This window comes from Hypanus sabinus, chromosome 13, assembly GCF_030144855.1.
Source record: "Hypanus sabinus isolate sHypSab1 chromosome 13, sHypSab1.hap1, whole genome shotgun sequence".
Taxonomy (NCBI): domain Eukaryota; kingdom Metazoa; phylum Chordata; class Chondrichthyes; order Myliobatiformes; family Dasyatidae; genus Hypanus; species Hypanus sabinus.
Genome location: NC_082718.1, coordinates 95,806,342 through 95,823,267, shown reverse-complemented (window position 1 = coordinate 95,823,267; position 16,926 = coordinate 95,806,342). Strand labels below are relative to the sequence as shown.

Sequence of the window (16,926 nt, the reverse complement as noted above, 5' to 3'; positions counted from 1 at the left end):
AGAGGTGGATGGTCATGCACATTGATAGAAGAAATGAAAAGTTTGACTACGTTCTAAGTGGAGAGATTTTTTTTTTTTTAAAATGAGGCGCAAAGGGACTTGGGAGTCCTTGTGCAGGATTCTCTAAAAGTTCATTTGTAGGTTGGGTCTGTGCTAAGGAAGGCAAACACAATGCTCGTATTCATTTCATGAGGACTGAATACAAAAGCAAGGTTGTAATGTTGAAACTTTATAGAGTACAATACTGGTGAGGCCTCACTTGGAATATTGTGAGCAGTTTTGAACATCTTATCTTAAAAAGGATGTGCTGAAACTGGAGAGGGTTCGAAGTTGTTCACGAAAACGATTCCAGGATTTATTCACTAGAATTCAGAACAATACAGGGTGACCTAATTGAAACCTATCGAATGGTGAAAAGACTTGATAGAGAGGATGTTTCCTATGGGGGGGGGGGGGGGGGGTAGAGATAGAGAGATAGAGAGTCTAAGACCAGAGGACACAGTATCAGGATAGAGGGGCATCCGTTTAGAATGGAGATGAGGAGGAATTTCTTAGCCAGAGTAGTGAATCTATGGAATTCTTTACCATAAGCAGCTGTGCAAGCCAAGTCTTTATGTATATTTAAGGCAGAGACTGTTAGATTCTTGATTGGGCATGGTATGAAAGGATACGGGGAGAAGGCAGGAGATTGAGGCTGAAAGGAAAAATGGATCAACCATGATGAAATGGTAGTACAGACTTGATGGGCCAAATGGCCTAATTCTGCTCCAGTATCTTATGGTCTTATGGAATAACACAGAAATTGAATAAAATACAGATCAAAGCATTTCATTCCACATCTTAAAATAGTAATCTGGAATCATCATTTCATTCTTTCAAATGTTTCCAGAGAACAAAATAATGACAAACCAGAATTAATTTAGAAATCACTTAGCTGACTTTATGAAGAATTCCAAAGAAAGTTGGTATACCACAATGTATCACTGTGACACCCTCTTAAAGGGCACATATGGACAAAAATAAAGGTCATACTTTTCATTTATTCTTTGTAATTGAAGTTAAATAGAAACATATTCCTCAAAGTCAACTGAATGATTTGTAAATTAATTCTGGTTTGTCATTATTTTGTTCTCTGGAAACATTTGAAAGAATGGAAAGTCTCCCAATTTCCCTCAGGATCAATAAAGTATGTCTGTCTGTCTGTCGGTGATATAAGCAGCAATGTCTGCTACAGACAAACTCCTAGAATGCTTTTTATTTATCTTTTCCTTGTGATGCTTAAATGATGATTCCAGATTACTACTTTAAGATCTGGTATGAAATACTTTGATCTGTATTTTATTCAATTTCTGTATTGTCAGGTTCTTTCATTGGCTTCTTAATTTTTTTTTTATTATCTGGAATACTTTCTTAAATCATCCCACCTCAGTTCCACTTGTCGCCTTACCTCAATTCTTGCCCAATTCTGTAGTATTGTACATGAGGGGTCTCCACTCTCACTGAATCCTGCAAGAAGTCCGGAAATTACTTCTGCTTTGATGTTACAATTGAAAATACCATGTAAAGGACTGAAAACAATTCCTCTAATGAAAACATTAAATTACTTCTCAAACTAAGGAAAAATACTGGATGAAAATAGTAACTCAACCAACCTCATCTTAACTGGGACTATTAGACCAAGTATAAGGTGCAACTCATCAAATATCTCCCGAAATATACAAAATGGATAATAATCAATTTGGTTAACTGATAAGATGAGGGTGTCCACAATTAATTCTGCTGAAATGTGACATACATAATTAATACATTTACCAAAAGTGAAGCAGAATATCAATCACTGAATTTGCGGGAAGTGCACCTGTAATGAATACTCTACGAAGAGTTAATGACCTATAAAAATCTATTTCTGCTATTAGTCAGAAATCAAATGAGCACAAATCTTTTCTATAATTGAAGTTTATCTGCTAAAGAATCTAAGCTATTAAATGTGGTTCAGAATTGATCCTCAAGCTGACGTCAAGCTATCATCATTTCCATTCGATGAAATGTTGTGTGACAAAGAATCATAAGAACTTCTAGTGTCGGGCAATCCGCGACAACAATAGGCTTTTAAAAAGTTGTTGCAGTAAATGGTAAGAACAGGTATAGGTTAGTGAAATCATGAGGTTAGTTAAAATAGATCTAATAATCGCCAAACAGTAACTTTCTAACTTTCTGTTGTTTCATTGAAATACTACACGATACAAAACCAGTATAAAAAGAGGTGCCTGATAGGGGGAACACAAAGCCTCTCGGGATACCAGGGCCTTGATACCAGGGCCGAGAAAATTGGCTATCATTATGTAATACAGAAGCTTCGGTATGAGAGGAAATCATACTACTGGAAATCATTGTTTTATTTACATTCATAGTAATTTCAAGCTTATCTAATTTGAGCTCTAATGTAACTTAACTAGTGCTCAATTACTTATTCAGTGGACTCTGAAGGGCCGGTAATGGGATGGCTCTAGTTAGAAAGGTAATTTTGACAGACAGCTATAGATCCATTAACTCAACATCTACAACAAATAAAATCAAACTAAAAATACAAGATTAATGTGAAAATGACAGGAATCAAACGTTCTCATCACTTAATGGTCAGATGAATGAATCACCATAACATCTGGCTGCAGTGAAACAGCCAGTAATTTGTTTTTGAAATAATAAAGGGCAAACATACTTTGTTCTATATCCTGTTTCAAGTAATCCACGCCACGACTATACGCTGATCTGAGCTCCTCCAATTCTTTACTGGAATCTATTCAAATAAAATGACAAAAAATTAGCAGGCAATAAGCCTCCACCAGGACCAGAGGGGTGAAGAGATTTTATCAGCAAAGTACAAGCTTGGTTTTCTCTGGCAGAAGTAATCACTACTTCCAAATGTCCTGCTGTGTTAGCTTTGCCTTCACTGACAAAGAAAAGCTTAATTGTTCAAATTCCAGTCCTCAATCACTCAAACCCTTCAAATGCTGCTGTGAGAACTGATTCACTCTAAGCATAGCATGCAGTTATTCAGAAGCAGTCAGAAGACAAATACAGCACTTTATCTTTTATTTTGTACAATGTGATTCTCTCTCTCTCATGCATACAGTTGGTAAACAATAGCTGTAGCACTTTGGCAGAAGAGCTCTAACACTGCTCCAATCTGAGTCCAAAGGAACATCATATAAATGAGTCCACACTCAGTTGTTTGGAATGTACCATCTGGATCACGCTGCAAGTTGCTTTTATCACTCTTATAAATAGCTCTTGTTCCTTTTTACTCTCACTCTTTATTTACTGCACATCTTTCCTTCATAAAATATCGTCAAATACTCTGTGCCATGCATTTCTACACCCAACCCAAAACAATCAAATCCTTCAATCACGTCTCCAGCTACAGGTTTGTGACTTTGATTTGAATTTATTAACAATATTGTACTTCTCTGTATTTTAGCTCCATGGACTTTCACTTATTTTCTTCAATTTTTAATAGCAAGAATCAGAATTTTGAAAAGGTGGTAATAAATCAGCACATAGGAAAAAGACTGAAAATCTAGCTGAGTGGTACCACACAACTTTTTAACTGAATGTCAACAAGACCAAGGAGCTATTTACTGAGCTCAGGTGAGGGAAACTGGAGGTGTAGGAACCGAGGAGGATCAGAGGTAGAGAGGGTCAGCATCTTTAAGTTCCTCAGTGTTTGGATTTTAGAGGACCTGTCCTGGACCCAGCACTTCAAGAGCAGTTACAAAGAAAGCACGATGTCGCCTCTGCTTCCTTAGGAGTCTGCATAGATTAGACATGACATCTAAAATTTTGACAAACTTCTATAGATGTGTATTGACTGGCTGTATCACAGCCTGGTATGGAAATACCAATGCCCTTGAATGGAAAATCCTACAAAAAGTACTGGATACCGCCCAGTCCATCACGGGTAAAGCCCTCCCCACCACTGAGCACATCTACGTGGAGTATTGGTGCAGAAAACCAGCATCCATCATCAGGGACCCCCATCACTCAGATTACGCTTGCTTCTCACTGCTACCTTCAGGAAAGTGGTACAGGAGCCTGAGGACTCACACCACCGGGTTCAGGAACAGTTATTATCCATCAACCATCAGGCTCTTGAACCAAAGGGGATAACTTCACTCAACTTTACTTGCCTATCACTAAAATGGTGCCATAACCTATGGACTCACTTTCAAGGACTATTCATCTCATGCTCTCAAATATTTATTGCTTACTTATTTATTATTAATATCTTTTTGTATTTGCAGAGTTTGTTGTCATTTGCACACTGGTTGAATGCCCAAGTTGGCACAGCCTCACAGTGAATCTAATATCCGATTATGGATTATGCTCGCAAGAAAACTAATCTCAATGTTGTATATGGTTACATATGTACATTGATAATAAATTTACTTTGTACTTTTGTATTTTGAACCTTGAAGAATAAATCTGAAAAAATGCTTGCAAGCAACTCCCTCTTCTGCACCAACAACTGCAGCCCTCCAGGATTCTTTCTCCATTCTTCCTCATCTGCTGCTTGAGTTACGTCACCCAATCAGAGTGTCAGTTTCCACAGAATGCTGATGGCACCCTGCTTTTTAGCAACACCTGTCTACTCAACCCATAACTGCCTGGATACTGTCCAGTTCATTGTCTCATATTAAATCACGACTAAGTCTAAACTGTCCCTCAATAGTAGGTAAACTAAAGACTTTCTTTTTGTCCTTATATATATCTCCGTTCCTTTAGCACAAACTTCATAGATGCTTTCTCACATTGACCCACATTGTCTATAACCTCAGTCTTTTTAAGTCAAAGTTCAAAGTAAAATTTATTATCAAAGTATATACATGTCACCACTTACAACCCTGAGATTCTTTTTCTGCAGGCAAACTTAGCAAAGCTATAGGACAGTAACTAAACAGTAGACATCAGGACTTAACTATAAAACAAACTGTGCAAATGCAGATATAAATAAATCACAATAAATAATGAGCATGAAATAACAATATGACAGGGTCCTTAAACGAGTGTAGCTGTCCCCTTATGTCCAAGAACATGACAGTTGAGGGGTAGTAACTGTTCTTGAACCTGGTACTGTGAGTCCTGAGGCACCAGTACCCTCTACCCGATGGCAGCAATGAAAAAGAGCGTGGTCTGGGTGATGAGGATCTTTAATGATGGATGCTGCTTTTCTACATCAAAGTTTCATGCCAATGTGCTTAATTGTTTGAAGGGCCGAATCCACTACCTTTGTAGGGATTTTCCACTCAAAGGCAATGGTATTCCCATACCAGGCCGTAATGTGCAATCAGCACACCTTCCACCTCACATCTATAGAAGTTTGCAAAGGTTTTCATTTACATGCCAAATTTCTGCAGACTCCAAAGTATAGGCACCATCTTGCTTTCATCGCAATAATATTTATATGATGGGTCTAAGACAGGTTCTCTGAGATAGTGACACCCAGGAATTTAAAGTTACTGACCCTCTCCACTTCTGATCCTTCGATGATTACTGGCTCATGGACCTCTGGTTTCTCTCTGCTGAAGTCTACAATTAGTTCCTTGGTCTTATTGACATTGAATGACATAAAGTCACAGCCAAATTTTAAACCTCTCATTTTATTGATAAACAACACTGCCTACTTTTAACTTCAAAATATCACCAAACACTTTACTTGCATCACTCTATTGATTCCATGACATTATTGTTTTCTCCCAGATATTCCTACAGATAGCCAAATCTTATACCCAAATTTTGAATTAGTTTGACTCTCTCTACCATCTTGACAACATATCTCAACCTTTCAAGTCCCAGAGTTCTCTTACCATGATCTATTTCATTGAACAACAAAATCTGCCATTCCCAAACAATTCCTCTTATACAGGGAACTTGACTCAAAACAGGTACAACTGACAGGGAAATAAGTTAACAAATCTTACAGGGACAAAAGAAGCTGTGGAAGCACAAGAAAAGTGCTTCCTGCATTTTTGTGCTCCAGAAATAAAATACTTTCTGCAGCAGTTCACTTTGCGAACATAATTTACACTTTGCCATCTTCGTCAAGGCCAAAAGCACCAACTCACACTTTTATGGTATACCTTGGCTAAAATTCACCCTGCGCCTCAGATAGTCGAGAAATGCCTGCCAGAGCTCCACGTAGTCTGTCGCTTGGATGAACCCGGCATTCAATGCCTTTTCAAAAGTATCTACCAATTATAATTTTGAAAAAAAAAAGTAGTCAGTTGCACTGAAATGATGCTCTACATTATAGCATTTCATGATTACTGTAATACATTTTAAAATGCATAACAAACCTCCAATTTTCCAAGCACCAGTCTCAGCTTCTGCAGAAACTGTATGAAATAATCATCCCAGCAAGATCCGTTGTTACATAAGCTGCACTTCCTCACAACTGCCAATCCAGTAAGGTGCCTGTTTAATTCTCCCAGTTTGTCAGTCTCTAATAATGTCAGAACCACTGGAGTGGTAGACGTCAAGTCTTTCTTTTTTCTCAACTAAGGATTCCCTTTTATCTATTCCATTCTGGCTGAGCAGGACCCTACATGCCCACTACTGATGAAATAACAATTTATTTAGTAATTTAAAGGACAGCACAAAATCGTGTGAGGCAAACTCGTTGTTGAATTAATTAATTACAGATCATTACCACCATCCCATTTTTAAAACAGCACCACCTCTGTGGTCTTTTCTTATAGTTCTTTACTTATCTCCCTACCATTCCCATTTGTCTTACATCATCTTCTCCTTTATCATTTAATCTCTCTTCCTTTCCATTTTCTTTCCACCCACCCAGCTTCTGAATAAAGTCAATAACACTTGTTTACTAATTCTAAGTAACACAAGTACAGTTTCTTTCTCCATAAAATTTTATTTAACTTTTTAGTATTTACAGCATTTTTCTTTTACTTAGAGTATCAAGAATATTTTACTCTTTATATAATTCTAACCAAAATATAACTATTCTTTTTTTTTAAACTTTTTTTATTGCATTTTTAAATGATTACAAAGTATGAAAAAACAATGTATATAACCCATACCCCCTCCCCTTAACCCCTCCCTAACTACCCTATAGAAAAAAAAAGAAAGAAAGAAAGAAAGAAAGAAAGAAAGAAAGAAAGAATGCCTGGTTGTTGGAAGATCTCCACATGCTCCATGGAATTCATAATAACCTTAATATGTATATTTATTTCTTTCCCCTAATGACCAATTGTTTCATCTTCAGAGCATCTATATATTTAATCCTGTCTTTTGTAAATAAGGGCTCCAAATTTTCAAAAATGTTTCATATTTATCTCTTAAATTATAAGTAATTTTTTCTAATGGAATACAACCATAGATTTCTTTCTTCCAAGAATCTATACTTAAATGTGTATCCGATTTCCAAGTAACTGCAATAGCTTTTTTGGCTACTGCCAGTGCAATTTTTATAAATTCTTTCTGATACATTTGATTGATTTATGGAATAAGATGAATGTTGATAATGAGATAAAAAAATCTTTATTAGCAAAGAGATCTTTAATTCAAAATAGACTTATTCCTTTCACAATGGACAATCAACTTTTATATAATTGGATTCAAAATGGGATTAGATATATAGGGAATTGTTTTGAAGGAGGTATATTAATGTCATTTGATCAATTAAAGAATAAATATAAAATATCAAACAACACTTTATTTTGTTACTTTCAATTAAGGGCTTATTTAAGAGAAAAATTAGGTCAAACAATGTTATTGCCGAAATCTAATGAAATAGAAATTTTAATTCAAAAAGGAAATATCAAAAAATTTATATCTTGCATGTATAATTTGATTCAAAGACAGGTAATTAAGCAAGGAGTCCATAAGTCAAAATATAACTATTCTTAAAACTACTTCTTTCAATGGCTGACAAAACTAACCCTAAGTTGATAGATGCCTGAAGTACTGGTGGCTGAAAGAATGCCAGTATTACTCCAAATCCTCAAAACCTTCTAATTTAGGATTCAGATGAGCACAGTCCATTTGTCAGGATAAATACAATTCCAACAATAGTCCAAATCACCTCAGACAAAAGTCTACACAGCTCCATTCACATTATCAATGCATCTGGGCTGTCAAATGAATGCAGCAAACTTGTAAAAGCTTCTTCATCAGCATCCGCCAAATCTTTAACATCCACTATCGAGTGCAAGGACAAGGACTACAGTGTGAAAGGTCCCACCACACCACTGAACCAGCCCCACATGCAGCAGAGTGGCTTGTATATATATCACTTCCTTCAAAGATCATGGATCCAAGTACATATACAGTAAGAATGCAAGAACACCTTCACCACACAGGGAGAAGCAGCTTAAAAAAAAAGAGGCATCCCACCAACTTCTCAAAGGCAAATGGAGATGAGCATTTAATGGTTACCAGCAACACCTGTACATCATGGATTGATTGATTGATTTATTTATTTATTTTAATGTGCGAATGCTAAGTATCCAAGTTACCTGTTATGATCTTGTGTTCAGCTTGGTGTCTTTCCTGTGCCAGAAGATATCTGTTCCACAATCCAACTATCCAAGGGCAATTTCGAACAGCCCGCTCATGTGTAGACAGAACCAAATCTTTAATCTTCAGTTGCCTGTCCTACAATGGCATGGAGGGCAAGCCAAAATGCAGACATCAGTAATGAAGAAACAAAGATAATCCATCCTTAACTCTCTTTATAACATACAGACATGAAGGCAATCCACCTCATTTAGTCTATGATAAATGAGGAAACAAAGCTTTAAGAATCGAAGCACTGTTCAGTCCAGCTAAAAGTGGGCCAAGCAGAGAGGGCACTGAAATGGTGTGGGCAGTGAAGTAGAACACTCCATACTGCACTGTTAAAAGAAGATCAGAGAAGGGTTGAGAATAACATCAAACAATAAATTAGATCACACAAGAACTTTGTACACAAAACAAATAAAAAAGGACTTGGAAAAGAGTGTCTGTACGTACTGTAACTAATGCTGGATGAAAGGCTTCAACCTAAAGAGTGTCCAATTGCACTGGGATATTTTGCAGTCAAGATAAATTCAGATACTCAGTTGTGATGAATTTTATGAGGATCAGCAGATACAGTAACAACTGTTCCTTCCATAACATGAAGTACCAAGCAGTTTACTTTAAAAGCGCCCTGATATTTGTACTTATTAAACTAAAGCATACCACTGTCCTTAAGTTGTTTAGGTTAATTAGGAGAGCGTATTATCCTTGTGCAGGTCACAGAGCCGCAAGATATTTACTTACAGAACCAGAAGACCATGCTGCCCATCTTAATTCATCCATGCAAAAACAAATAACTAAATGGAACTTGTTTATACAAATAGTTTCTTTTGCCAGAGGGTGGTGAATCAGTGAAATTCACTGTGCAGACAGCTGCTGAGGCCAAATCATTAGGTATATTTAAAGTGGAGGTTGACAGATTCTCGATTAGTAAGGGTGTCAAGGGTTACAGGGAGAAGGCAGGAGAATGGGGTTGAGAGGAATAATAAAATCAGCTGTGGTGGAATGGACTCAATGGCCTTAACTCTGCTCCGTTGTCCTAAGCTGAACACAGAACATCCTAAAGTTCACAAGGCCACATAAGGTTTATTTGGATAGATATCAAAATATTGCTCAGTTAGGTTTCAAAGATTGCCTTAAATTTAGAAAAAGAAATAAGGAAGCAGAGAGATTAACAGCTAGTGGTGAAAGAATCATATTCAGGAATGACCAAGAGGCAAGAGCAACTACAGAAAAACAGATCAAGTCTGAAAGAGACAGGGTGTGCCAGCCATGGACGGATTTGAGAAAAAGAATGGCTTTTTTTCGGTCAGCATCGGTCAGGAAATTCAGCGATGAAGGATAAAGAGCAACTGCACTAGTTAAGGTACAAGTAGCAGAATTTTGGATAACATCAAGTTTAGAAAGAGAAGGCAACCAGGATGCAGACAGACATACTTTATTGATCCCGAGGGAAATTGGGTTTCGTTACAGTCGCACCAACCAAGAATAGTGTAGAAATATAGCAACATAAAACTATTAATAAAGACCATAAATAATTAAATAATAAGTAAATTATGCCAAGTGGAAATTATGCCATTGGAACAATCAAGTAAAAACTGCTAACAAATGCATAAATTAAGGTATGAACAGTACATATGCTGAGGCAGCTGATTAGAGGTGGCTGGGAGGTGTGATCTTAAGAATGGTAGAGGTCATTAGGTGATACAGTATTACAGATCTACAAATTCATGAAGACTAACACAAATGCTCCTAAGCAGTCAGCTTTGTCACCTTTTCCTTACCAAGTACTGAGTGTAGCGTGCCCAAAGATCTGGCACTAAACAGTTCTCAGACAGTGCCCGTTCAAAGGTGATCTGAATCCTTGCTGGGTCTCCCTCCTTCATCTCAAAGTCAATGTAAGCCTGAAACTCTGCCAGTTTTGGAGGATCTGCTACCAACTGCAAAAGAACAAGCAAATGTTATTTGGAAAATATGATATCCTAATTTCCTTTGAGCTCTTCCCTTCTCAACAGTACTTCCAGGTGAAGTAGCAATTTACTTGCGCTTCTTTCAATCAAGTGTACGGCGTTTGGCTGTTATAATGTGGTCTCCTCTACACTTGACATGGCACATGCAGATGGAGCGAATGCTTTGCGAAGCACCTCCATTAAGTCTGCAGGGATAAGTCTGAGCTTCCAGATTCTCCATCCCACTCCCCTCCACAGGCTCTTCAAACTGAAGGTTAACTCCGTTTCTCTTCCACAGAAACAGCCTGGCCTGGTGAGTGTTTCCAGTGTTCTCGGTCTTTATTTATAATTCTAATTGTTTCAAAAGCAAGATGTATTTGAATACAGTACAACCAATCTGTCAGTGCTCATTTACACGCCAGCAGTAATCATGTTAATATACACATCGTTTCATTTCTCAAATTATGAATCATTTCACACCAGTATTGTCAAAGGAAATCTATATCATCTGGAAATAAAAGTACCAGAAAATCAACTTGCATATTGAAACAGAAAATCAAATGAGTGCAATGGGAACAATAAAAAAAATCAAGTTCAGCTGTGTTTCTAAATTCCCAGAAATACAGAATGAACCAGGTAATTGCATCTCAACTCCAAATGCAAAATGAAAATGGGGAAGTAACTCAATATTACAATTATCACAGGCTAATCTAAACAGCCTTCAGAGATGCATAAATCCACTTTCGATATATTTGTCTTCATTTCCGAATGCAAAGAGTACCTCTGCAAAATGTCACTAAGATGGGAAACATTCAGGAATTGTACGCCTGAGAAATAGCAACACACAAGATGATTTACCTTACTGAATATCTAATATTCACATATTTAATATGTAAACGAAACCAATCCCTCAAATACAACAAATTGAAGTTAGTCTACTACTCTCCTGACACGATCCATTAAGATTATGTCCGACTTATAATCCAATAGCAATTTTCCCATTTGGTTATCTGTACCTCAAGTTTAGGTTTCAAATTCATAGTCAATCAGGCAGCAATTGCTATCTGTGGAAGAGCATTAAAAATTTCTTCCACTCCCAAGAGGCTTAGTTCTGATTTTCAGATAATACTCTTTAGTGCAAGATTCCCAATCAGTAAAAAATTGCTACTACTTTATAGTTCACTTTAAAGTTTGGGAAACTTCAATCTATCTAAATTTCAGGGAATAAATACTGGTTTGTGTCATAATTTAACACTTAGGATCCAGGTTGCATTCAGGTAAACTCATGCTGCACTCCCTTCAAATCACCCTTTGTACGGTGAGGTGGCTAGAACTGCTCAACACTTCTCCAGGTGTTTTCCAAACAGGAATTTGCACAGCTGTAGTATAACTTATAGTCGCTCCCACTGCACTCACTTCAGATTAAAAGGCCTTCTTGATTAACAAATGTATCAGTCAGCTCCAGAAAATAATCGATGGACAGATACCCACCCCCACCTCTGTCTCTTCTCCTTTCCTAGCCCACCCCCTCAATTGCCAATTTGCTGCATTGCTTAAAGCTTTGCAGTATTTAGAAGATACTGAGTTTTGTCCCTTTTATGTAAGTTTGCATCTCTATACATTAAAATCCAGTTACCACCATTTTTTCCATTACACTTGCTCCAATTGATTCCTTCCAAGTACATCACTTAAAATGCTACCTATCTTTATGTAATCACCAAAATTAGACATCTATACAATTTTCCATCTCTTCACCTCAGTATATACTCTGATTATTATAAATAACTATAATTTCCCAAAGCTTCTTTGATTTGGGAGCCATTCTTTTACATTAGGACATTGTGGATGTCACTTCTTCTAATAAAGATGAATGAGATACACGAAGGAATTGTTGATCAATAACCCTTCCAGAGACCTTGGCCCTAACCTTACCAATCTGACTACATGCCCATCATTCCTCCTGGCATTCTGCCAAGTTCTGAACCAGCCACAATTTTTTTCTCTCAATTATACGATCTTTAGCTTTATAATCTCTTGTAAGGGAATTTATCAAATGCCTTCTAGAAGTTCACACAATTAACATCATAAGCATGCTTCTGCCAACTAATTTGGATGCTTCTTCAGAAAATTAAATCTGTCAGCAATAAATTGATGCTAGATTCACTGATCAGCTGAAAAATATCTGTTCATTCACTTGATCCTTAATTACATACACCAGTAATATTGGGATTATTGTCCACCTCATTCATCTTTATTAAAAGAAGTGACATTCACAATGTCCTAACCTAAAAGAACAGCTCCCAAATCAAAGAAACTTTGGACATTATAATTATGGGAATTGCAAAGTTCTTATCAGAAACAGAAAACAGAAATGGCAGCAGATCTTACCCAGTCAAGCAGCACTGTAAGAGAAAACACTTAACTGGGTCAAGGACCCTTCCTCAGAACAGTTCTGACAAAAGAGTCCCTGACCGGAATTGTTAACTTTTTCTCTTTCAGCAAAAGCTGCTTGACAGATTGAGTTTTTCCATTTTATTTGTTCTCCTCAGAAGGAGAAAGTGGATTGAGATCCTTTCTAATGCATGTCAAAAGCAGCACAAGAACCTTGCCAGCCACAGTGAAATAAAATTGGTAGTCGAATGTTCTCCCAATCAAATATTGTAAATGGAGTGCCACCATTATGTTAGAAAGATGTGAACCTTCAGCAGATGTTCAGCGGCTCTAAGTTCCATCCAATGCAAGTTTCTTTAGTTAGATTATTTTCTATCACATCTCAAAACAAAATTTCTTTTATAATACATTTTTGAACACAGTTTTACATTACAGAACTTTAAAGCAAAACTAACTCAGGATTAATTCATACCAAAGCTTCTTCAAAGGGTTTGCGCTTTTCCATTTGCTCCAAGGCCTTCTTGTATGATTGTATCACTGATTCACTAGGTACCTCGTCAGCCCATGTCTCGTATTCAGCATATGTGGATTCCATGTCTATTCAGAACATAGATAACCAGCAATAAGCATGGGTGAAATAAATACAGCTACACTTAACAGCAAAATCTAAAATGCTCTTTTTGCAAAAATGTTAAAGCTCCAAAAATAACATTAAAAGTACTTAAAGGTTAAAATAAATTTGTGGCACATAGTGAGATGAGCGATGGAACTAAGCCGAATTCCCTTCTGAAGAGCCAGCACAGGCACAACAAACTGAATCACCTTCTTGTGCTTTCTGCCTCTGATTTAATAAAACAATCAATATGTATTCATTTGGGAAACTAATTTGCATTTTACTGAACCTCCTGTTATTAAAGCACAACAATCTAAGACTCAGCCAGATGCACTGAGAACACTTCAGCATTACACTGTAGTTCTTTACAGAGCTGTAGTAAAATGATTACTTTATTAGGAGAGCAGAACAAAATACAAGTGGCCAGGGCTGGATTGTACTGAAGTTTCAATACCTGGTAGTCTTCATGGAATGGTAGACATCATGCAGAAATCTCTGGCCTAGATTGCAGGTGCTTTAGTTTAAGCAAATACAGCTCATTCCAGGAGAATTGGGGGGGGCGGGCATACTGATTATGCCATTCATGAAAGGTGGGCTAATAGCACAAGGTTGTTTTTGTACCTTCTAATAAAGGCTGATCAACTTGAACATAAAATATTAGGGAGACTGCACTTACACATGTTTCACATTGCATTCTGAAAACAGAATCCTCTTTTCTTATCTTCTATTTTTTAAGGATGGCATTGTGAAGCAGTTAGCTCACAGCTGCCTTCAATTCTACAGGTCTACAATGAAAGCAATCTCACTGGCTCTCCATTCTCTTTTGGAGCATCTAGACAATAGCAAAACACATATCAGATTGCTGTTTATTGATTAAAGCTTGACATTCAGTACTAACATCCCCTCAATGTTAATTGCCAAGCTTCAAACCTGGGCTTCTGTATCTCCCTCTGCAACTGGATCCTTGGCTTCCTCATCAAGAGAGCACAGTTAGGATCGCTGATATCTCATCTTCATGACAATCAACACAGGAGCAAATCAAGGAGGTGTGCATAGCCCACAATTCTACTCACTCCACACTCATGACCATGTGACTAAGCACAGCTCAAGTGGCATCTATAAATTCGCACTGCCATTGGTAGAATCTCAGATGGCAACAAGGAGTCAGGCAGCAGTGAGACACATCAGCTGTTGAGTGGTGTTGCCACAACAACCTCACGCTCAACACACAAACAAGAGAAAATCTGCAGATGGTAGAAATCCAAACAACACACAAAATGCTGCAGGAAGCCAGCAGATCAGGCAGCATCTATGGAAAAAAGTACAGTCAACGTTTCAGGCCGAGATCCAGCACTTTGTACGTGAACCTCGCACTCAACATCAGCAAGAACCACACTCAATGATTCCGGAACAACTTCTGCCCCTCCATCATCAGATATCTCAATGGTCTACAAACCCATGAACATCAGCTCATTATTCCTTTATTTGCACAATATTCATTATGTAATTGATAGTAATTTTATGTCTTTGCACTGTACTGATGCTGCAAAACAATAAATTTCATGTCATATAAGACAGTGATAATAAACCTGATTCTGAATTCTGACCTTTTGAGCTTGCAGGTCCTCCTGAAGAGTGATAAGTTTCAAAGATGCATTCTTCTGTTCGCAACTTAGCAGCATAAAATGGACAGAGCCATGGCTAATGCAGTAATAATATAGATAAATACAATGTTGTTCACGTTAATCCCCCAAGAGGACCACAACCTTGTCATAGGATGTGGAAGCTGGCAAACTTCAATGACCCAGAGAGGTATATTGGCTGGAGTCAGGGCCTTGTGCTTTGACTCTTGGTAGGGTCACCCATGCCAAACAGGTCAAAGGATGGAGGCCAGACTAAGAGCGGTTCTCTGGTCCTCCAGGTTCAGAGTTCTTCAATCCTGGCTGGTAAAAAAAATGTTATGGAAATAGCAAAGAAAACCTTCCTTGCTGCCCTAAACACCAGCAGTGTTACAGGCAGTAGGTAAGTATCCACTTTAGTATGCAAAACAAAAGGGCAACATACTGTATTATGGTGCTAGGTTGGGAAGGTATGCAAGCTGACTTCGGCACTCAGTCACTAAAAGCAATACTGGTAGAGCAAACAGTATGGATTGAGTTCAGGAGCAAAGATGTCTTGCTGTAATTATGCAGGGCCTTGGTGAGACCACATTTGGAATAGTGTCTGCAGTTTAGGTCTCTTTCCCAAAAAAAGCTATTTTATCAAACAATGCAATCAAGATTCACCATATAATACTTCCACTGGCTGGGAGATATAGAATGCAGTGTCTCAGTGTCAGGAGATTTAAGATTGAGAAGAAACTTCTTCACTCAGCAAGCTGTGTATCTATGGAACTTGCTTCCACAGATGTCTGTATGAGAAAAGTTGTCAAATGTATTTAAGAAACAGATGGATAAGTTTCTAAATGCAAAAGAAATAAAGTTATGAAGATACAGTGGGAGTATGGTATTGAATTTCTGTTCTAAATATGAAAGATTCATACCTGCCTAATAGGCACCCTACACAAATTCTACTTGATGCAAATATTTCTGAAAAAAGCACACTTATCCACACACAAACTAAAAGCACTTTACCAAGCAAAGGGATAGTCAACTGCCTCTTGAAGAGTGTATGTACTCGGTCAAGTTGTGTTTTCATCATTTCCTGCTGTTCTGAAGTCAAAATGGTACCAGGTAAGGGCTGTCAGAGGGGAAAAGAAAATCATGTAATTCATACTAACAACTACTGGATTTAAATATGAAGAATTTAATTGAACATTCCAGAATATTCCCGTTTTTAAACATTTTAAATGCCAATAAATTTTACTTAAAATGGTGTAACGTATCAGAATTTGACAGATTCAGAAGACAGTTCATTCTACCCGTGACATATGGTCCCTTCAAAGCCACAATCAATACTCTTTCCTAAAACACTAATCATGCTAAAACACTGTTCTGTTTTAGCATGAATTCCCTTGCTCTTACGCAGATAATGGCAAGAATGAACTGGCTGACGTGCCACTGGATTAGATCTCAGTAACAATTATCAATCCAAAACTCATCTATCATTGCTCATTTCAACATTGCTCACCCTAAATCCAAGTTCACATCAACTGTGAAATGCACTGTGAACAAGGATACACACTGAAATATTACTACAGTATATCCATAGTTCTGCTTTAAAAGTCCTATTTTATGACACTGGCCAAGTCTGGACAAAATTTTATTCCCATTTCTTCACTAAAGGAAAATTCAACAAAATTACCTAACTGATAAGATTAATGAAGCAATTAATTTAAAAATTGTGAAATCAATAGTGAATTAATGCCTTAAAGCAGAAAACACTATTTTATCCATG

The 16,926-nt window shown here is 37.3% G+C and overlaps 1 protein-coding gene across 1 annotated transcript in view; it reads right to left on the bottom strand.

The window, feature by feature from the left end:
* The window catches only part of sart3 (spliceosome associated factor 3, U4/U6 recycling protein), a 40,606-nt gene that overhangs the window by 18,212 nt on the left and 5,468 nt on the right, over window positions 1-16,926 (bottom strand). The window contains exons 5-11 of the mRNA XM_059988253.1: window positions 16,164-16,269; window positions 13,390-13,514; window positions 10,362-10,517; window positions 8,535-8,673; window positions 6,138-6,245; window positions 2,720-2,797; window positions 1,448-1,506 (exon numbers count right to left, since the gene is read on the bottom strand). Coding sequence (XP_059844236.1) covers window positions 1,448-1,506; window positions 2,720-2,797; window positions 6,138-6,245; window positions 8,535-8,673; window positions 10,362-10,517; window positions 13,390-13,514; window positions 16,164-16,269 — 771 coding nt within the window. The remainder of the gene's footprint in view (window positions 1-1,447; window positions 1,507-2,719; window positions 2,798-6,137; window positions 6,246-8,534; window positions 8,674-10,361; window positions 10,518-13,389; window positions 13,515-16,163; window positions 16,270-16,926) is intronic.